Source organism: Rhinatrema bivittatum, chromosome 11, assembly GCF_901001135.1.
Source record: "Rhinatrema bivittatum chromosome 11, aRhiBiv1.1, whole genome shotgun sequence".
In the NCBI taxonomy this organism is placed as follows: domain Eukaryota; kingdom Metazoa; phylum Chordata; class Amphibia; order Gymnophiona; family Rhinatrematidae; genus Rhinatrema; species Rhinatrema bivittatum.
The window spans coordinates 58,205,799-58,229,675 of record NC_042625.1 but is presented as its reverse complement, the minus strand read 5'-3'; the positions used below and the strand labels follow the sequence as shown (position 1 = coordinate 58,229,675).

The 23,877-nt window shown below is 40.9% G+C and overlaps 1 protein-coding gene across 5 annotated transcripts in view; it reads right to left on the bottom strand.

Annotated features, from left to right (window-relative positions):
* Positions 1-23,877, bottom strand: part of TAOK3 (TAO kinase 3) — a 194,736-nt gene that overhangs the window by 129,513 nt on the left and 41,346 nt on the right. For all 5 annotated transcript variants that reach the window (XM_029619813.1, XM_029619815.1, XM_029619812.1 and 2 more), the window contains 3 exons: positions 22,006-22,097; positions 16,198-16,291; positions 2,657-2,738 (listed from right to left, as the gene is read on the bottom strand). In XM_029619813.1, the coding sequence (XP_029475673.1) occupies positions 2,657-2,738; positions 16,198-16,291; positions 22,006-22,097 (268 nt within the window). The remainder of the gene's footprint in view (positions 1-2,656; positions 2,739-16,197; positions 16,292-22,005; positions 22,098-23,877) is intronic.

Sequence of the window (23,877 nt, the reverse complement as noted above, 5' to 3'; positions counted from 1 at the left end):
GCTGCAGAATTCTGCAAAATCTGTAGAGGTTTGAGGATGGAAGATGGTATATTCCAATCAGTAGGGAGTTGCAGTAGTCGATGGTAGAGAATATATGAGTATCTGTAATACAGTTCTTAAAGTCATAAGGGTTAAGAAACTGTTTTAAACGTCTTAGGGTTAGTAGTTTGTGATATCCCTCTTTGATTTTGTTGATATATGGTTTTTGAATGAAAGTTCTGTGTCAATAATAATTCCGAAGGTTTCTGGTGTGGGTGACAGGGAGAATAGAGTTTATTTGATTGTCAAGTAAAGGAAGGGGTGGTGGAGTTGGATTGGGTTTTTTTATCCATGAGGATTTTGTCGATGTTGATTATGAGTTTCAGTGAAGTTAGGAGATGTTTAATTAAGATAAGTAGATCACATGTTTCTTTGTACTTGTCTTCGATTGAATTTTGGATGGGAATTAGAAGTTGAATGTCATCAGCGTAGAGGAAGTTGGGTGATTCCATTATCTTTCAGTAGTTTGGCAATGGGAAGAAGGTATATGTTACATGAGGTGGCAGATAACGCTGATCCTTGGGGAACTCCAGTTTGAGGTTAATCTTTTGGATGGTTTGTTGTTAATTGATACTTGGTAGGTTCTGTCAGATAGATAGGATGAGAACCATTGTAAGGTGGTGTCAGTTAAAACCAATTTCAGTTAGTCATTCTAATAGTATATTGTGGTTTACTGTGTTAAAAGTGGCTGAGAGGTCAAGGAGAATGAGTAGGTTTTTTTGCCTTTGTCAAATCCTCATTAGTCTTGAATCAAGAGTTTCTGTGCTTAGGTTCTTTCTGAATCCATATTGCGATGGTGATAGGATGTTGTTTGTTTCACGATAATCATCAAGTTTGGGAGTGTATGACTTTTTTTGATGATCTTTGCAATGAAGACTAGGTTTGAAATAGGCGGTAATTTGGCCAGGATTTCAAGGATTCAAGTTGTTCTGTTTTAGTATTGGTTTGATTACTGCAGATTTGAGGCATTTGGGGTAATTCCCTTCAGTCAGGGATAGACAGACAACCTTGGTGATGGTTTTAGATATGGTGGGTTCAATTATTTTGAGGGTTGTTATAGGGATGTTGTCTAGTGGGTGGTTGGCAGGGTTCATTTTTTTATGATAGATTGAATTTTGAGAGTGGAGGCGGTGTCAAAGTTTGACCATGTTGAGGTTGTTTTATTGTTCAGTTTGATGTTTTGGTAGTTGTTAGGTAAGTTGGTTTGTATTAGTTTTAATATTTTCTTGTTGAAGAATTTTCTTGTTGAAGAAGGATGTTGGAGAGATACCTGTTCTGGAGAAGGTTTTCATGGGTGATGATTCAGATCAACTGAACCAAACACGATGATCTGGAAGATTGTGGTAGGCCGATTGACAAAATTAACAGTAGTAAATCACCTGGACCGGATGATATACACCTCAGAGTTCTGAAAGAACTAAAAAAATGAAATTTCAGATGTATTTCAATGAATTTGTAACCTATCATTAAAATCATCCCATGTACCTGAAGATTGGAAGATGGCCAATGTAAATCCTATAATTAAAAAGAGATCCAGGGGGGATCCGGAAAATATAGACCGGTAAGAATCATGGAAACTGTTATAAAGAATAAAATCACAAAACATTTAGATAAGACATGGTTTGATGGGACACAGCCAACATGGACTTACCCATGGGAAGTCTTGCCTCACAAATCTCCTACATCATTTTGAAGGGGTGAATAAACATGTGGGCAAAGGTGAACCGGTAGATGTGATGTTTTTGGATTTTCAGAAGGCATTGAAGAGGTATGTGATTATTGTGACATGTAGTATTTTCCTATTTGTCTTATGGTTTTTATTTTAAAACAACTTTCCTGTTTATTTTTAGCATTCAGAGTTTACGGTGCTGTCCCTCCCGATGCAGCCTTCGGGCGAAACATGGCGTCCGTGTCGGGGGACATTGGCAGAAACTATTGATTGGAACTGGTTTTTTTTTTTGTTTGTTTTTTTTATACAAGTGGAGTTCCATATGTAATAAAAGAATTGAAAATTACTCAAACTGCATAAGAACCTTCACTTTTTGCACACTCTTATTGTTACTTTGATAATCTGTGATAAGACATCTTTTGTGATATTTGGGAATCTCTTGAATCTTGCTTCACTGATATGATTAGGGAAAAATTTTAAAAAAGACAAAGTCAAAGGAACACTAAATATTCATTAGAAAGATTGCCTTAAGGTGGCAAAAACATATTTCCATCCTTGCCAGGGAATATCCTCTACTCTGATATGGAGCATTAAATTAGGAAGTGCTGCAAAATCTAACCAGGATATTACTGGGAAGAATATTTTAACTGAAAACACCAACTAGCATTTGATTTTAAAACATTTCTTGAAGCAGAAACTCAATGCAAAGTAGTTTGGGAACATCATCTTCAGATAACAGAAAACACAAATTGATCAACCACAGTATGCTGGCATTTGGAAAAGCACAGTGCTAGCCTACAAATCTTTCCTAGAAAGCACTAGAAACATCTGCTGCATTGTCATGAGATGGAATCACATGACTTGCATGCGTGACTCTCTTGCATATGCTTATCACCACAGAAAATATAACTTCTCTTTACAAGGACAAATGTAAAGTAGGGAACTTACCCGCAATAGTTCTCCTGACGATGGTCTGTCCTGAGGTATTTTCTGCAAGCAGTAATCAACAAATCTCCTAAATGAATCAGTCCTGCATATATAAATATATTAAAATAAATAAAATCAGGACCGCATTCGGTTATTTGATATCTGCAGTCTAATTTCTAGGGGTTTCTTTATGCTAAATTGGATGGTCCTTCAATGGACACAGAATATGATATATAAACTCAAGATTAGATAGATTTCTTTTTTTTTTTTTTTTTTTTAAGGAGTTGGGGGGGGGGGGGGGGGGGAGGAAGGAGAAGATCTAAATTTCTAAAACATGAGACTGATTGAATGGTTTCAGAGTTCCTGATGTACCCGGTTAATTCCCCTGGCTCCTTAAAAAAGTCAGAATGTCTATGCATGGATACACTTTAGAGCTTGTCTACAGTGAATGATACTATAGGAGTGCTTCAAGAAGCACGTAAAAGGGGAAAATGTTCGTGAGGATGACAATCATCTCTACCAACCATATACAGTAAAACCTATCAAAACAGTTAAGGTATACACTTTGGATTGTTATACATTATGTGGTAATTGTTACCAATCTTCCTGACCATACAGTGTTAGCTGCTGAAAAGTGCAAAAAAAAAAAAAAATCACATGTAAAAGCTTCATGAAAGCAATGTATGATAAAAATGTCACATTTCTCAACTACATGTAGATATGTGGACACCCTGCAGTCCACAACTCCTCTCTGCAAGAAACGTTCCTATCTTCTCAGGGTTTGGAAGGAATTTTTATTTTACTAAGGTAACCAACTGACTGAAATTTTGAACATTTATTTCTAAACCTTAGTCCAAGTCAAGATTAATAATTACCAAAGCTTTTCTTCTCTGAAGAAGGCCAAATGATATGAACAGAATTTAACTAAAAACCTCAATTATGATAAACATCTAACCTATTTTAACAACTATGAGCATTTGAGTGATATGGTACTAGAAAAATTAAGTATTTACTTTTGGGATACAGCCTGTTTTAAACTTGGAAAATTCACTATACAGGCTAGCTTGACTGGTTTACAAGCGAACCTGGATTCAGGAATACCTCTCAAACATATGGACCAGGAGTTAAAGGAACGACTCCTTCAGCTCCTGAGAGAGCATATGCTGCTTCTCACTAGGCAGACCTACAGAGGCAGGAAGCTCTGGAGGGAAGGAGGACTAGTTTTGGTCTGAATGCGTAAGGACAATGCATAGGCATGCAAAACTTGAGCTCCAAGCACGTGGCAATGTTCCCTATCATTTCTCTTAATTAGAAAATGTACCCAGAGCAATAGAAATTGTTTCAAGGAGAGGCCAAAAAACCCCAAAAAACTTCACACCCCTCTCAAGTTGCTAACATGAATGCAAATAACAACAGATTTACAATACAAGGCTAAACAAAGAATAATTACAATCTGCTAGCTCCTACTAGGAATGCAGAATGAGAGCAGAACAGGCCTCAAGGTCAGGATAAAGGATCACTAAAAACCCTATGAATTAAAAGCATTGCCCATACAATGGATGAACTATCAGCACATAGTACCTTTGCTAGTACAATTATGAATAATGAACATACAGGGCCTGATTTTCAAAAGCATTTACACAATTAAAATTGAGTTTTATATGTGTAAATCACTTACCATGGGCTCAGTGTGACTTTTTTAAAACTGCTACAATATTTGCTATTGAATTGTCAATAGGTTTTATCAGAGTTAAGTGCACTTAATGCAGGTAAATGGATTTTGAAAAGTGCTATAATAGTATTTTACATATACATGCATAACTCATTTGAAATTTCACTTGATAGAGTGAAAGGCAAACACTATGGAATAGCTAATCCAGTTCAAAAGTGGACATTCCTACAGGCATAGCATCTAGTTTCCTGCAGCAGTTCAAGGGTGCACGGTGGCAAGAGTTGGAAAATTCTACACCAACGTGCCTGAAATTCTGCAACAATTATGTGACCCAGTTACATAAATTTGCTTATTAAGTACATTTTTTTTTAATAAAAATAATCATTTCTGACATTTCTTTTTTCCCCAGTTAATTTACTTTGCCCTTTTTTTTGGGGGGGGGGGGGGGGGGGGAGGGGATCTCAGGCACGGGGAGGCAGGGAAGGGAGAAGGAGAAAAGAAAATGAGAAAGGAATGGAAGGAGGGGATGGAGATGAGAAGAAGGGGGGGGGATCTAGGATCAGGTGGAATAATCCACTAACTCCACAGCTCCTTCATTCTCTTCCCACACTCCTCCCTTTCTGAAACCCTTATTCACATCCCACAGCTCCTACAAAACACCCCTCCCCCCAAAATTCATTCTCCTATATCCCAGTTCCTCCATACACCCCTATCTCCAACCGCTTCACAATCCCCACAGCCATTCTGATCCCCTCACTTATAGCCAGCTCCCCCATTATCATCCTCACTAACACTGCACTGACCCTCCCATCTATTTACTATCTCCCCAGATTACCTCCGATCCCTTCACAGTCTTCGACCCCTAACCTCTATGACTCCTTTTCTCTTTCTTCCTCTTGCCCTTTCACATCATCTCACATTTTCCTTCCTCCATTCTCCTCATTCACACTCCTGTCTAAGCTTGGCTATAAGACAGAAGCAACACAGCGCCTTATGCCGTGTCCTCTTCCTCTGTTGCCTGAGAACAAGTGTCATGCTTTGAACAGTATGGGACACAAAAGTATTGTGCAGTTCAAAGCACAATACTCCAGGCCCAGCAGCAAGAGGAGGAGGACAAGAACATGACCCAAGGAATTGCACTGCTGCTATCTTCCTTCTAACATGGATTTAGGAGGAGAGACAGGTGGTCCTCTACCATCACACTTACCCCTTGTCGCCCGTGGTAATTCCGCAGGAAAGGCCAGATTTCATGGCTCTTCCTTTGGCTGCAGAATCAAGGGATACCATGGAACCTGACTATTAGTAAACCCTGGTAACAAGTTTAGAATTTGGTGTTAAACCTCAGTGACTTGTTGACAAATGTTCATTCTGTTATTTTATTATTCTGTATTTTATAAAAGAGGGAAGTATTTTATGTTTATTTTTTGTATATTGATTGGATCATGCTCAGAATTTCACAAAGCAGAGCTTCTTACCTGTAACAGGTGTTCTCTGAGGATAGCAGAATGTTAGGGAGAGTTAGGTTTTACACCTCAAACAAGTTCCGGAGGACAGAGTGGCCAAGTCTACTGTTGTGTCAGCCATGCCCATCCAGACAGTAATGGAATGTGAATGTATGGAGAGAACTCCACGCCACAGCCTTGCAGATCTCCTTTACGTGAACTGCTCACAAGTAGACCTCCCATGCTGCCATGACTCTGATAGAATGAGCCTTGACATGACCCCCAAGATGCAGATCCATTTGGGTATAACAGAAGGAGACCCAATCTGCTAGCCAACTGGATAGTGTCTGTTTGGCAACAGCAACGCCCAACCTATGATTATCAAAAGAAACAAAAAGTTGGGTGGTCTGACTATGGGCTTCTGTCTGCTCCAGATAGAAGGCTAAGGTCACTTGCAGTCCAAACTGTGCAGTGCTTGTTTGCCTTACTGCGAATGGGGCCTGGGAAAGAATGTTGGTAGGACGACTGAATAGTTAAGATGGAAATCAGTCACCACCTTAGGCAGGAACTTAGAGTTCATATGTCAGACCACCCTGTCATGATAAAACTTAGAATAAGGTGGATAAGTTACTAAGGCCTGGAGCTTGCTGATCCTGCATGCTGAAGTGACTGCCACCAAAAATATAACCTTCCAGATCAGGTACTTCAGGCTACAGGTGCAATGTGACTCAAAAGGAGCTTTTATCAGCTGAGCTAACACCACATTGAGGTCCCAAAACACAGCAGGAGGCCTTAGAGGAGGCTTCAACTGAACCAGGCCCTGCATGAAACGTACAACTATAGGCAGTACAGTTATAGGTGTACCATGTACACCATGGTGGTATGTGCCAATTGCACTAAGATGAACTCTAACGGAGTTGGTTTTTAAGCCAGCCTCCGATAGGTGTAGAAGGTAGTAAAGCAGTTTTTGTGTGGGGCAGGAGAACAGATCTAGGGCCTTCTGCTCACACCACATGGAAAACCTCCTCCACTTCAGTCCATAGGACTTCCTAGTGGAAGGCTTTTTGGAAGCCACCAGGACCCGAGACACATCCTCTGAAAGATCAAGTGGCTGCAGGATTAACCTCTCAACATCCAGGCTGTGAGTAACAGGGCCTAGAGGTTGGGATGTCTCAGTCTGTCCTGATCTTATGTTATGAGATCTGGAGAAGTTCCCAGGACTGATTAGTTTCTGGATGGATAACTCGCAGGGGTGGAAACCAGACCTCTCTCGGCCAATGAGGAGCTATGAGAATCATAGTCTCTCTGTTCTCGCGAAGCTTCAAGAGAGCCTTCACCACTAGAGGAATCGGAGGATACGCATACAGAAGACCCTTGCCTCAATGACGGGCAAAGGCATTTGAGACTGGTTTGCTGTCTGACCTGTACAGGGAGCAGAACTGAGGCACCTTCCTGTTGCAAGGGGAAGAGAACAGATCTAATTCTGGGCTTCCCTAGAGGTGGAAAATCAAATTTGCTACTCCCTGTCCAGGGACCACTTGTGGGGTATGAAGGCTTGATTGTGGGGTGTGAAGGCTTGATTCAGCCTGTCTGCTACCACGTTCTCCATTCTGGTCAGCTACATAGAACTGAGCACCATCCCCCTACTTGTCGACATACCACATTGCTACTTGGTTGTTGGTCTGGATGAGGACAACTTTGTTGGAGAGCCGATCCCTGAAAGGTCATAGCGCATACCTGATTGCCCAACACTCCAGGAAGTGATTGGATAAGAATGTACTAAGTGGACCACAGGCCCTGGATGCCGAGCCTATCTACATGAACTCCCCACCCCAGTGTAGATGCATCCGTGGTTAGTACAATCTGAGTAAGGAGACTCCGAAAGGAAATCCCCTTTTTCAGATTGGAATGTATCCACCATCAGGACAAAGAGTCCCTGAGAGACGGAGTGACTGAGATGCAATCCTAGAGGCTCTGAATGGCCTGGCACTGTGATCTCAGGGTCCATTGGGCTCTGTGCATATGTAAGCATGCCAAAGGAGTGACATGGACAGTCAAGGCCATGAAGCCCAACAGTCTCAACATGTGTCAGGCTGATACCTGCTGGCTCTGTTGCACGTCTGTCGCAATGGTTGCCAAAGTGATGGCCCTCTAGCATGGCAGAAAGGTACTGGCTTGAGCCATTTCTAGCAGGGCTCTGAAGTCCAATTGAGGTAACGGACTGAGATGGGACTTTGGGTAGTTGAGAACAAACCCTAGAGACTCCAATACCCAAATGGTCAAGCGCATGCACTGGGTGGCCCCTACCAGAGACAACATTTGATCAGTCAATTGTTCAGATACGGGAAAACATGCACTCCCAGTCTGCGGAGATATGCCGCCACCATGGCCAGGCATTTCATGAAGACCCTGGGGGTGGATGCGAGCCCGAATGGCAACACCTGGTACTAGAAGCGTGGTTTCCCGCCACAAATCGGAGATACTTCCTGTGACCAGGAATGATTTCGATATGAATGTATGCATCCTTTAGGTCGAGGGACATAGCAAATCCCCTTTTTGTAAAAAAAAAAATAAGGGGGGGGGGGGGGGAAATCAAGGAGCCCAGGGAAACCATCTTGAATTTTTATTTTTTTTAGAAACTTGTTCAAGGCCCTCAGGTCTAGGATGGAACTGAGTTCTCCTGTTTTCTTTGTATTCAGGAAGTATCTGGAGTACAAAACCCATCCTCTTTGCCATGGTGGAATGGGCTCGACCACTCTGGCATTTAAGAGGGAGGAGAGCTTCGCTTGTAGAGCCTACTGATGCACTACTGGCTTCCAATATGGGTACGGAGGGCAATTTGGTGGGACACTCAAAGATTTAATTGGTACCCCTGGCAGACAATGGACAAAACCCACTGGTCCTAAGTTACTCTGATCCACAAAGAACTGAGCCTGCCCCCGACCAGAGGATCCATCATCCCAGGTACGGGCAAACTGGCTTACACTCCCTATGGCCCAGTCAAAACCCCATCCGTGGAGTAGACTGAGGAGCTGGCTGGGGCGGCCGCGGGAGCTCTGATGGTGTTATTGGGAATGAGGAGGCAGAGGATAGTCCTTTGGTTCAAAAGATTTCCTTGGCCCCAGCCTCAATGACCTCCTAGATGAGGACGACAAGTCCAGAGTGCTGGCAGATTGTTGTTGGAGGATTTCATGATGGTCCTGGAGTTGGGCCACAGTATCCTTTGTCCTATCTCTGAAGTGATTCTCTCCAGTGCACAGCACATCAGCAAGTCATTCCTGGTCCTCCAGTTGGAGATCAGAGGCCCGCAGCCATGCGAGGCTGCAGGCATGAATTCCCGCTGCAGAGATCCTCAATGCCGTCTCAAAAACATCGTAGATCGCATGATCTCGTGTTTTCCTCACTCCAAACCCTTGTGCACCAGCAACATGAGGGTGTCTTGCTGCTGCTGAGGCAGCTGCTCGGCCATCTCCTGCACCTGCTTCCAGATGTTCCACGCATATTGACTCATGTAGAGCTGGTAGGCAATGATACAGGCAATAAGCATGGTGCCCTGGAACACCTTCCTCCCAAGAGCATCCAACGCTCTTTGGTCCTTCCCTGGGGGCGCTGAGAAGTGGGTCAGAGTGCGCTTGGCCCTCTTGAGGGCAGATTCAACCACCACCACTGGTGGGGCAGCTGATGCTTAACGAATCTGGCAGCCTTCTGGACAAGATAAACCCTTTCCACCTTCCTATTCACAAGAGGCACTGTGAGGGGATGTTTCCAAATCCTCAGCAGCAACTCCTTAAGGATCTCATGCACCAGGACCACCACAATCTCCTTAGGAAGCTCCATGAACTGAAGAACCTCGAGCATTTTGTGCCTGGTATCTTCTACAGTCAAAAGCTGGAATGGGATGGCCTCCGCCATCAATCTTACAAAATCTGCAAAGGTTAAGTCCTCAGGCTGAGACCTCCTTCGCTCCTCTGGAGAAAAAGGGTCTGATGGGAGATCATTCAAATCCTCAGAGAAGGACTCTATCTGATCATTCCCCCAGGGGTCATAGGGACCCTCATCCTCACTGTATACCACAGGGGATGGGGTCCCTAGGTGCTCAGCCAATGTCCAGAGGTGCAGGCACCGAAGGAACTGGATGGGGGACTACAGGCCTCGGTATCTCTGCGGGCTTGGCTGAGCTTCCTCCTCGGAGGAACCAGTGTCGACCACAAATTGGTAGGGGGAGGCCTCTGTGCCCAACCAAGTATTGGTGCCACCCCAGGAACCAACACCAACTAGATCAGTAAGGCACTGATGAGAACACTGAACCTCTCCAGAAGTGGTATGAGGACGAGTAGCACCGGCTCCGGTACCATAGGACCGAAGCCCTGCAGCGCCCGCTCCACTGCTAGCTGAACTTGATGCTCCAGCAATTCCTCGAACGTTGCAGATGCCAACACTGACTGGGAGGAAGGAGGAGTGGCCAGATCTTCCTTGGACCCATGAGTGGGATTACGACTGGCACCAGGACCGATGGAGACCCTGACCATCAATGGAGGATGAGTGCTTCTCACCACAGGGTCACTTCAAGGGCATTGCTTCGAGGGCATCAATGGAAACAGATATGATTTGATATTTTTTTCAAGAATGTCGGTATATAAAAACTCTAAATAAATAAATAAATAAATAGCGGCAAAAGCTGGTGTGTCCCAGTGCCCGACACCGTACACCGGCGGGGACCAGTGCCAATGCTTCTTGGTCTTCCCACTATGCTCAGCCCGGTCTTTCCCCGGTGCCGATGTCGAGGACGATGAACCTGGCATCCTCTGCCCGGAGATCAACAACACGTGGTCTCCAGCACCCCTATCCACCAGGGACCTCAAAGGAACTGACAGTCCCGCCGATGACAATAGCATAGTGTATCGCTGCGGCTCCAAGGTCATAAGATACAGATGCCAATGGCTCAGATTTCTTCAACCCAAAGAGGTGGTCCATCTTGTTGAGTCAAAGCCGACATTCCTTTGGGGTCATCTGGGTGCACAAGCAGCAACCCCAGATGTCCTGAAATTCCCCCAGGCAAAGGATGCAAACATCATGAGGATCGATGATCGATATGGTCCTCAGGCAATGAAGGCATCGGCAAAAACCAGACGTGGCCATAACGGGGCAAAACAAAAGAGAAAAGACGGACGGACGATGGTGGCGTGTGTCTATGGCTGATGGGCACCGAGACACCACCAGCACGGGGGGGGGGGGGAACTGACCGCGAGAAGAAACTTACCTGAATGCCGAAAACCCTATCTGGGGGGCACTATGGGGAGGCACCGAGAGGGACATGGCAACAGACTGAAGGAAAAAGATAGCGAAAAACTGCAAAAATCAAAGTTTTCCCACAGGCAAAAGCCCAAATTTTTTTTAGCTCAATCAAACTGTGAGGCTCACTGCTCCCTGGAAAAAGAGACTGAAGAGGGAACCCATGTAAGATGCGTGGAACAGGGCATGCTGGGCATGCTCAGTGTGCCTAGTCAAAGTTTCTATAAACTTTGACATAAGTTTTCCGCATCAGGCTCTGTCTGATTATGTCACCCATTTGTGAGGACTACCATCCTGCTTGTCCTCAGAGAATAACTATTTTTTTAAAATTAAATTTAAAAAGTCATTCCCATCCTGACAGAATCTAGCAGGAATAACTCATTCTGTATTTGAACACTAAATGACTGCTAGGGCCAACTTCACAAAGCTTTGGAACAGAAAAATAAGATTGACAAATTAAGATTGTTGAAGTTTCAGTATAGTTTTATATAGAGTTTGTCTGACATGTTTATATTCCAGCTCTCGAGGAACTCATGATACAGAAGGTTATCTTTAAGCACGTTCTCTATTCCTGGGATCTGTATTTAAAGTGAAATGATTGGGGGGGGGGGGGGGGGCAGAGGGGATCTCAACCATGACACAAGCATTTGGTGACAAAGGGATTGAAAGGTCAGTCTCTCTTGGCTCTGAAAATGTGAAACTGTTAATGCTACTAATCAAAATGAAGGCATATTGGCAGAGCTGTTGTGGGGTCTCAGTACTAAAATTGTAGAGGGTGCTGCAGGGTAGGACTGAGGTACATTGGCAGAGCTGCATGTGGGGATCTTAGTACTGAAATATCAATGGGTGCTGTATGGCAGAATTAAGGTGCTTAGAGGGAGGTGGAGAGAAGCAGAGGCGGGAGCTCTTGGCTGCAGTCAGACTATATCTGCTCTCGGTATTGTGCACCAACAGAGACTGATGCCGATCTTTTCTCGCCTTCGCTCAATGCCAGACCTTGTCCTTGTTGTCAAGTCGAAGAGGCATAATCAGACACCATCTTTGTGTGTGAAGAGGAAGGCAACAACTTGTTTCTCTGGTCCCTACCAATACCAGAGGTCAAGGAAGTGGAATGCCCCCTCAATGCTGATGCATCACCAGCATCTGGTGCAGCTCCTGGGTCCCTTAATGTGTGGATCTTTCAGTGCCCGAAGTGCTTGTCTATCAGCTTCAGATGGGACTGTTCTTTTAGGTTAGGTGTGCACACCTCAGGATGTCATACATTGCCTCAAGGCATAGGGTGCATCTATCACGGGGTGCACGGGGGGGGGGGGGGGGGAATTGCTGGAAGCTGCTGGTTTGCTTATTTGCTTATTCATGGAAGGTCATAAAAGGGAAACAAATCAAACTTTACCACTGCAAAGCAGCCAACGCACTAGACAGATCAGGAGACGGAATGTGAACATAGAAAAATTGACCAAAAAACCTAGTTAACTAACAAGAAGAGAAACAAGACCACAGTGCCCTGCAATGAAGAAACCTGCCAAGTTTTACCAGCTAAAACATCATGGCAAGCAGGAAAGGGAGCAACTCCAATCAGTTGGCGCCTCTGATGCACAGACGTACGGAATGGTGACATACTAAGCATTCCCACTGAGGTATATTCAAAGTTCAAGAAACTGAGATAAAAGTTTTGGGTACACATATGTGACGACCATCATCCTGTTGCCACTTAATTTTACAAAGTCACATTTCTAAAGAACTTTTTAAAAAGCAACAACACTCAGAGAAATACAATATAAATTATTAAAGTGTGTTTGTGCTTTCTAAGTTCAAACATTTAAAGTTAAAACAGCAGATACAGACACTTGCCAAAAAAGTGACTTTGGTCTTGTTTTAAAACATAGGGATACTGGGGTAGAATTGGAAGCTCAATGGAAAGGTTCCAAGCAATTTCTTAGGAAAGCCTATCTGATGGGGGGGGGGGAGAACTCTTGGCCTGGAGAGAACAAGAGCCTCTTTCTTTCTGACTCTGGATAACACCCTTCACATTGATGCAAGTTAACCAAGAATTGACAAACTCATCTAAATGTGGAAAAACAAAAAACATTAAAAAAACAAACAAAAAACCCCCCAAAAAACCCCTTTGCCTGTATACTTGGGATAATTACAGATAATGTTTCTCGCCTAGAGCTAGAAGTGATGTTGTAAACTACTCATATTAGCGTCCCTGTTGGCTATCTTGTAGATTGTTTTATATAATTTTGTTTTTGTCTAAATACCCGTAATGGGCATGGTTCTCTCTTATGGCATGCAGGAAGACAGGATGGCTTGGGCTCTTAAAGACTGTATGGGTGGGGTGACTGGATGAGGTTGAGAGTAAATTATTCTTAGTGATTGGGGGTTCAGCTACAGTGTGGTATAATAGAGATTTATTTATTTATTTATAACTTTTTTTTATACCGAAGTTCAGGTAACAGAATTACTTATCACTCCGGTTTACATTACAACAAGTAATGCAGGGGGGGATGGAAAGTGTGCTGTAATTATAAAAATCATTTGTACACTGTTGCAAGGTCTGCATAAGGATCAAATATATGTCAAGCATTTCTTTGTTATACTTGATTTAAATTCAATAATCAGTTTAAACATTAAAAGTGGCTATATACTTTGTATCAGCTGTTTTGTGCAGATAGTTGAGAGGAAGAGAAATAATGCATGCACTTGTGAAAATAAGAACATAAGAAGTTGCCATACTATGTCAGACCAAGAGTCCATCAATCCTGTTCCCAAAAGTCACCAATCCACGTTACAATCATCTGGCAAGTAACCAAACATTAAATAGATTCCATGCTGCTAATGCCAATAATAACAGTAGCTATTGACCATTCTCCAGTCTTCAGGTATAATGGACTATTTTAATGATAGGTTACACATTTTTACTTATAGATCTGAAATTTCATTTTTCAGTTCTTTCAGAACCCTGGGGTGCATAACATCTAGTCCAGATGATTTGCTACTCTTCAGTTTGTTAATCTGGCCTACTACATCTTCCAGGTTCGCCATGATTTGGTTCAGTTCATCTGAATCATCACCCTCGAAAACCATCTCCAGAACCAGTATAATCCAAACATCCTCCTGAGTACACGCTGAAGCAAAGAATTTATTTTGTCTTTCCATGATGCCCTTATCTTTCCTAAGACCTCCTTTAATTCCTTGATCATCTAATGGTCCTACAGACTATCACAGGATTCCTGCTTTGGATATATTTAAAAAAGGTTTATCATCAGTTTTTGCTTCTACAGCCAACTTCATTTAAAATTATCTCTCAGCCTGTCTTATCAATGTTTTACATTTAACTTAACAATGCTTATGCTTTTTCCTATTTTCTTCAAATGGATCCTTCTTCCAATTTTTGAAGGACTTTTCTGAGCTTTGATATCAAAAACTGATATCAAAGAGTCTACTGTTTATATTCTCTGAGGATTGGGGATTTTTACAAAAAATGAATTAAAAATATAAAAAAGATAATTTTTTGATTAATAAAATTGAAAGAATTTTTTTTGAAGGTGAATGATTAGAAGACCGGTTGGTTTCTTTTGAAACACACAACATCAGGCTTGCTGACACCTTCCATTTACACTTTGGTAATATATTTTGTGGTTCCCATTAGTGGTTACAGATAATTGAATGTCCCATTATTATTGCATTGCCTAACTGTTTAGCTTCCCTGATTTTTCTTAGCATTTTGTCTCTTCTCATTTTGGCCAGGTGGACGGTAGCATATCCCTATCACTATCACTATACTCTTACCCAACACATGTGGGATTTCTACCCAAAAACATTCTCTTCCTCCAACTCTATGCCATCCCGGACATATTGCGCCACCTCCCCTCCACCAAGTTGATCTTCCCTATCATTGTGATATAATTTATACTCTGGTATAGCACTGTCCCTTTGGTTATCCTCCTTCCACTAGGTCTCTGAGATGCCAATTATATCTGTCTCATCATTCACTGCTATACACTCTAACTCTCTCATCTTAGACTTCTGGCATTGGCATATAGACATTTCAAAGTGTGGTTTTGTTTGTATTAACAATCTGCTTTTCAGTTAATAGGAATAATTTGGAATCCTTTATCTCAGGTGATTCTTTACTTTTAGACATATGGACTACTTTTGCTTTTATTGGAGCCTCTCTGTTGGGATGCCCTAACTTTCCTGTTTTATTAATATCCTTCAAAGATACCTTTCCCCGAAGCATGCATTGCTGAGCGATGGTCAGCTTTCCCCCTTGTTCTAGATTAAAAGCTTCTCTCTCTCCTTTTTAAAAGTTAGCTCCAGCAGCCAGATTCCACTATGGTTATGGAGGAACCCCCCCTTCCCCAAAAGGTTCCCCAGGTCCTTACAAAACTAAATCCCTCTTCCCTGATCATCAACTCATCCATGCATTGAGATTCCGGAGCTTTGCCTGCCTCTGGGGACCTGCACGTGAAACAGGGAGCATGTCAGAGAATGCTACTCTAGAGGTTCTGGATTTCAGCTTTTTGCCTTAAAGTCTAAATTTGGCTTCCAGAACCTTCCTCCCACATTTTGCTATGTCGCTGGTGCCCACAGCACTACGACAACCAACTCCTCCCCAGCACAGTCTAAAATCCTATCCAGGTGATACATGATGTCCGCCATCTTCACACCAAGCAGGAAAGTTACCAGGCAGTCCTCAAATCCACCAGCCATCTACAGTTTTAACAATCAAATCAACTATGAAGACTGACCTAACCCTTCCCTCCTGGGCAGTAGCCCTAGGAGACTTATGTTTGTATATTACTTTCCTCCTCCAACCTAAACATGTCTCTTAGAAAGCCTCCTCACATCTTAGTTACAAATATGCACACTATAGAAGATTGTGGGTACTTTTAGCTGTCAAAGGATATTTTCTCAACATGGCTTTGAAAATTGTTCCCCCCCCCCAATATACAAAAACCACATAGATATTGACTAACAGAACAAAGTTGGGCAGTCTTACAGGCACTGTAGAAATGTATCTATATGAGGCCTTAGCTGCAATATTCCATAATTGTCAAACCTGATATGATGGTTAAAAACTTATTGAGTTCTTCATTGGTATGATATAATGCAAACCATAGAAAATAAAGTAGATTTCTTATCATACTCACCATTCATTTGATTGTAGTGTCGGAGAGTCATTCTGGGCTATGTGATATAAGGCACTCATTGCATTCATGTTGAAAAGGGGAGGCTTCCGTTCCCCTGAAAGGTGATTAAAACTGAGTCAGATCAGCATAGAAAGACTTAAGGGGAGGGTGTAGGTGTGCATGTTTGGAGGGGGGGGGGAGTGTTAAGAGGATGGTGAAATAAGCAAGGAGAGCGTAGTATGGCAAGATTTAATTCCTAAATCAATAGCTCATTAATGATGTCTCATGATATAAGCTAATTTCATCTTCTAGGTCACTCTAGGGTATTCATTCAAAGAAAGCTGAGGTCATCTGAGCCATTTTTTACTGCAGGCCAGACCTACCTACCTAGAGTTGGTAAAATTCCCAGTTGCTTCTTACCTCAATTAAACTTCCTGTTAAGGGTTATTATCTTAAGAGTGCTCTTCTATGGTTAGGGATGATATACAGAGCAGCCATTTTACAGGAGAAACCATTTACATACTTTGAGCATGGTATAGGATATTCAGTTTCCATGTTTCTCCTCTTTGCAATATGCTATGGTTTGCCTATTGTTACCAGTAATAATCCATCTAGAACACAATTAGCAATGAACATGAAGAAATCTTGCAAATGTGTGTAAATGTAAAAAAACCCCCAAAAACCCCACAAAGCTGCTGCTTACATATACAGAAGATATAAATGTGCATTTTAACAACTTCTAAAATAGTTAAGAAACAAACCATGTAGATCAGAAATCCAGGTATTTATGCTAACAGATGATCTGAAACATCCACATTTTTTTTATTTCAATGTACAAAATGGACTCCTGAAAATTTCAAATGTTTTCTCAACCAAATTGGACAAAATAATGTGGTTGTCATGCTAATTTATGCAGATACATAGAAAATGTATGTCACCAAATTAAGCTGTAGGCAATTTCTTTATTGGACTACCTTAATACATTGTGGCCAGTTTTCATGTGCAGTGCCCCTTCATCAGACCAATATAAAATGAGGTAGGCATGAAGTTGCCTGAATGTACGCAGCTTGCTAGTATAGTGTTTCCCAAGTTGGCTCTGAAGTATCCCCTTAGCCAGTCTGCTTTCAGAATATCCACAATAGAGAGAGATTTGCATGCATTGCCTCCATTGAATGGCGTAGGAGCACTAGCATGACAAATTATTTTAAGAAATAATAAAATAACCAACACCCCAGAATATGATTAATTTACATTTGCCAGAATAGGTTCTTAGGCGCTCTTTGTTTATATTTATTGTTTAATGCTTTTATATACCGACATTCGTTTGCACATCACATCAGTTTACAGTAAGAAGAAATATGGAGGAAAATTACTACCTTAAATTGAACAGATGGGCTCTCACAATAGAGTAAGTAGCATTTTTTTTAATGTTAAAACATCTAAATATTTCTGTGATTTATGGAGTACCTAAGATAAATAAGTCCATAAGTGATCCTCCTGCTCTCATAATTGTATCTGGGATTGGAGCACCTTTCAATTTTTGTAGACGCATTTTTTTTTAAAGTAAAACTTGTTGAGATGAAATCGCGTGTTCAAGATACGGCATATATGCTGCGACGGTTGCAGCAATTCATAGACATTCCAGATGAGTATGTGCTGATAAAGATGGATATAAAGTCCTTATACACTAGCATTCTGCAGTCAGCTTCACTGGAAATTGTTATGTCACTTGTTGATTAGCCAGGAGCACCCCAAAAGTATTCCATCAGAATTTATTTTAAAATTAGCTGAGATGGTTATATAACAATTATTTTCTCTTTGAAAGAAATTATTTGTAGATTCATGATATTGCAATGGGCTCTCCTTTAGCCTATGTTTGGCAAATTTGTATGTAACCCCAATTCAACATATGGGCTGAATCTTAGCAAGGTCATAAAAATCCCGGGGCAAAGTCCTAAAGTCACAGTCACTTGTCCTTGATGCCCTGGGGTACGGGTTTTTGTCTCTTGGGGTGAAGGAACTCCTTCAAGGCCCAGGGCTGGAATGGAATCTCTTCCGTGTGTGTTACTATGGCTCTTTGGGACAGATACACCGACAAACCAGGCTATACTCATTGGATGGGTGTTCAAAATAAAGTTTACTGTGATTGATTGCAAAAGAATTAAATGAGTAAATAATGACGTATGCCGTTACATCCAGGATCTTCAGCCATATGGGAGCGCAGATTTAGAGTGTCTATCTCTTTGGAGGTGTCCTACATTACAGGGGCTTGGAACTTGCTTATCCTCCATGGGGTGGAATGATAATCGTCCCAAGTTGGCTGGGGTGTCCTAACTATGGATGGATCCCCTCCCCATAATACCTGAGCTCTACGGATACTCCTTAGCTCCAACCTGGCCATGTCCTGCTTCCCTGGTTTGGAAATTCCTTTGGGGGTCACCAGATGTCCTTTTCTTCTCTCCTCTGAATTCCTTTTCAAATCTGATGGATGCAGACCTTCCTGGAAGAAAGGCCTCTACTGGAAACAATTCTTAATGCTTCCAGTTCTAGGGTAAGGAAAGGTGGCAGAAAAACAAACAACTTTCTTCCCAAACTCTGGCAGACAAAACAGAAAAACTTCTCTCTTCACCTTGATGGTTGCAGGAATCTCTTCTTGAACTGAGAGAAGAGGTATACAGTTCCCTCCTGACCTCCAGAAAGGCACAGGTCAAAAGACTGCAAAATACAGAAACATGGCAAAAATCCTTCTATTACTCTCTCATCACTCCAGTCCTAAGAGAGGAACTGGTAGGGCAGTGTCTTTGCCTTCCTTACCTAGGCATGGACCTAAACAGAGCACACTGACATCTGCCCTACTCCTTCAAAAGAAGCTCTACATTGCCACACTCTCCTCTGTCCTAGCCCCCATTGTGAATCAGGAGCTATCCAGTCTAGCAATCCTCTGGGGAGATGCTATTTAGAATGGAAAGCCTCTCTACTGTGTAACCCAAGGGGGGGGGGGGGGGAGCTAGGGCCATCTGATGTTGACCCCATGGGGTATATACATGTATGTGGGGCAATTTGAAGAACAATTTTTATATTCATTTAAAAATGGCTAATATTTTACTGTGGTCTTGATATATTGATGATATCTCTTTTGTACAGAAGTCGACAATGGCAGAACTTATCAGAAAATGCATGGTGACTCGAATTGAACTACACTGTACAACAGAGGATTTGGGATAAGTGATTAAATATAAATTGTGAGACATCATCATGTCCCATTAAGTTCTCCATGATGAAACTGCTTTTCACCAGCAAAACAAAGGACCTCTGTTAGGGTTCATGGCATTGCCAATATTGGTATTTTGGGACTTTCTTTCACTTTAAAATTCATATAAAACAGGGAGGATTTTTTTGTGAAAAACAATTAAGCAAAGATGATTAAGCAAAGTGGGTGTTTTTTTATGCCACTTGCAGCAGAGCTAATTTTTGTTTTGAGCTAGCTTCTTCACCTGTAAATATGTGATTTTTCTGTAAAGATATATATATTTTTTTTATAGATAGTGAAATTTAAATTACTTTTTTTTTTTAAACATCCTTAAAATATTAGTAAGTTCAATATTGTTTGCCCTTAGAACTTAAATCTTTCATCAATGTCTTAATTGGATGTCAATTTTAAATTTACTATGGTGTACCATTATAATCAGGTAAAGTTTTTGGATACGTAAAAAAAGCTGGATGTTTGGAGTCTTCATTATATCACATGCCTATGGAAAAGAATAATCTTCTTATATTCAGAGTTACCATACAAGAGGTCTTAAGATTGGCTTGCCTGTGAGTCAGTTTTTCAGGATTCGTTGCCCATATTCTTCAACTGAAGGTTTTAAACATCAAACTTGTATCTTAATTCACAGATTTCTAGTTTGTGGATATCCTAAGTCAGCAGTAAAATCACTTACCACTGTGCATTATGTTCAGAAATAGGATGTATACTAATTACTGTATACTAACTGTTTGTCAGCATTCGCATCCAGTATTCATTGGCATGTACTGACTATGCATGATATTTTTCAAGAAGCCCTTCTAAATGCATCTTTATGAGGATATTAAAGACAAGGTCAATCTCTTCTCCCTGTAGAAAATATGAATAATATACCAACCAATATAGTGCTTGTCAGAACTGTGAAAAGTGCTCACAGACACTTCAGAGAGAAGTTTGGATTCATCCTAATATGGGTTTCCATGTTTACTGTAATCAAAACACAGACTATTCATCCAAGGCAGTGGTGTATACACTTCAATGTCCCTGTCCTAAAATGTATGTGGGTCACACTAAACAAGCAATCCAGGTATATCTGTGAGAACACTGCAGCTGTATAAAAACTAAAGAAATTGGAAGCCCCCATTATATAATATTGTATATCTTTACATCATGACTTCATTGATTTACAATGGATATTTTTGGAGATTATTACTTCATCATCAAGAGAAGGAGATTTGGAATCACAGTTGAATTATTGTGAACAATTTTGGATTTTCAAAATAAAAACTATTTCTATATTGTTTAAAATGCTAGGATTGAATATATAACACTGAACCATTGTAATACATATGGGTTCAATCCTGGAAGAAATGAATGTCTTAATCTGATTGGCTCATTGTTGAGGGATTTTTTTTTTTTTTTTTACAGCATATAAAATGACTGCTTGTACAGGAAAGTTTCTCCACTCAGAACTCCAGCTACACTGTTTTTGAAGTTTGTGCTCTCTTGAAAGTACATTTTTGAAACAAGGGCTGTATGTCAAGAACTGAAGTGAAAGGAAAATTGTTCACATAAATTTTGGATAAGTATTTTTTCAATTTTATATGCATTAGAAAGTATACAAAAATATATATTATTGGAGTCTGTTGATTACAACCAGTGTAACCCTTGAGCCATTCGCTGAGTGTCTAGGATTATGAACACTGATCAATGGGACAACAGTAGGTAGATCATTTTGTCATTTGGAAGTTCCCAAGCCCCAGCACTCAAGCAGCATAGCTGTGGTGGCAGGAGCAATGGGGTTGGAAAGTTTATTTAGTAAAGAATGTTGTGGGCCTGTATGCACAACCTCAGAGTACACACCTTGCCTACTTATTTTTACTGCATCTTAGAGATTCAGTGTTATCACTGTGTGCCAAGCTATGCCATTCTAATTGGACAACCCTGGCAGGACATGTACTGCAGCAACTATGTATTACATAAGAACATAAGATTTGCCATACTGGGATAGACCAAAGGTCCATCAAGCCTAGTATCCCCTTTTCAATAGTGGACAATCCAGGTCACAAGTACCTGGCAGGATCCCAAAAGGTAGACAGAATCCATGCTGCTTATCCCCAAGCCCACCTCAATAATGGTTTATGAATTTTTCTTCAAGGATCTTGTCTAAACCTTTTTTAAACCCATCTACACTAACAGCTTTTACCCCATCCTCCAGCAATGTATTCCAGAGTTTAATTATGCATTGAGAAACAAAAAATTTCTCGTCTTAAATGTATTACCTAGTAACTTCAATATGCATCCCCTAGACTTTGTACTTTTTGAAAGTATAAACCACCAAGTCATGTTTACCAGTTCTTCTCAACTCATTTTATAGACCTACCGTATATCATAATCTCCCCTCAGCCATCTCTTCTCTAAGATAAAGAGCCCTAATGACATGATGCACTGCACCTTAACTTGGTCTGACTGAGCAGTATAGTTCCCTAATGAAAATTTTATAGTTTATTAAATTGCCATTTAAGCAATTTATATCTATTTCATTGTGATGACCAACATTAGATTGATAGGTACCTATTACTCACCTAATTCTATGCAAGTGATTCCAAGAGACCAAATATCCACTTTCCCATCATACTGCCCTTCATCCATAGCCAAGATTACTTCTGGAGCCATCCTATAATACAAAATATGCCCATAGAAACCCAGTAAACAGTTTGGAGGAAGAAATTGGGAGAACGGTGAAAAAACTACAGGACAAAACATTCTTAACTTTTTTGTCTGGCCATTTCTTCTTGCTTTTTTGGGCTTTCAGCTCAATCAAAACCAGCCTCTGTTGGGCTATTATTACTTAGACTATATTAATCGCCATTTTTACTCCAGTAAATCAAGTCAATTTATAATAAAAGCATAAAAAATTAAGCAACTTAATAGGCAATAAAACACGCTAACAGAACACTACTGAAAGAACATTATCAATCATAAAACTATAATAAATGAATTTAAAATTAACACAATAAATAAATCCATACATGAATAAACTAATAAAATGAAACCTAAAATACAAATTCTAAAATAACGAAAGAAATGAAAAAACCCAAAAAAAAATGGTGTAACAATGAGACAAAAGTAAAAATTAAATTAAAGAAACCAATTAAACTAATGTGCAACTAAAAATCTTCAAGCTGTAAACTTAGAGGAAGAGTGTTCCAAATACTAGAAACAAAATACATAAAACATTTCTCTCTAGTAGTTTCCAGCCAGATCTCTGTGTAAAAAACTTTAAGTAGTTCTTAATGAATAAAATGAAGAGTTCTATTTGGATGGTATGGCTTAATGAGATTAGCAAGCTAAGGTGTGTATGCCTTGTCTATAAACTTTATAAGTTACAAAAAAAAAAATAATTTTAATGTAATACGGGCAGAGATTGGTAACCAGTTAAGATCTATGAGGAGCGGTGTGAAATATTTGTTTTTACCAAAAATAACTTTTGCTGCAGTGCTTTGAACAAGCTGAAGTCTGTGCAGGGATGTTTCAGTAAGACCGGGGAAAAATGTTTTGTGGCAGAAAGCTACCATTACACGCTCAGGGGTGGACACCCTACACGCACGCGCAAGTACACGCATATTATGTAAGAGGCAAAGTTGTTACAGATGCCCAAACCTCGGGTGCCTCCTCTACCACAGTATTACACAGACTCACAAGAATGCAGAGGGTTCATTAACCAGTGCTGTATACACTTTACCCTTCAGGCTGCAGCCTTGTCTGTCTGGAAGAGTAAGATAACATTCAGTGGTTTTAATAGTCCTGAGGTTAAGCCAAGTAATAGGGAGTTGCAGTAATCTATGTTTGAAAATATTAATGTTTGTAACATAGTGTGGAATTCTTGTATTGTTAGCAATAGTTTCAGCCAGTATAGTTTTCTTAGTTTGGTGTACCCTGTTTTTATTAATTTGCTTATATGCTTTTTCATTGAAAAGTTCTCATCGATCTGTATCCCTAGGTCTCCTACTTGATCTGAGGGTGAAATCTTAAAATTTCCTAGGTCTAGGTTTGGCAATTTGATTATCGTGGAAATTCTCCTTAACCACATAATTTCAGTTTGTTTTTTTAGATAGTTTTTGTTGAATTGCCTTCATGTAGTTGGACAGGGTCAAAGAGGTTTTTTCAAATGATTTGTCGAATGGTATGTAGAATTGTATGTTGCCTGCATATAGGAAGAAGTCGATTCCTAGTTCCACTAGTAATGTACACAGAGGTAGCATATAAATGTTGAAAAGTAGCTGATAGTGCTGACCCCTGGGGGACACCTGTGTCAATTGCGAAGGCACCGGATAAGTGATTGTCTAATTTGACTTGGATTGATTTATTTGCTAGGAAGGAGGAGAACCAGCTGATGACCTTTCCGTCTATTCCAATTTTTCTCAATTGATGGCACAGTAGGGTATGGGCTATGG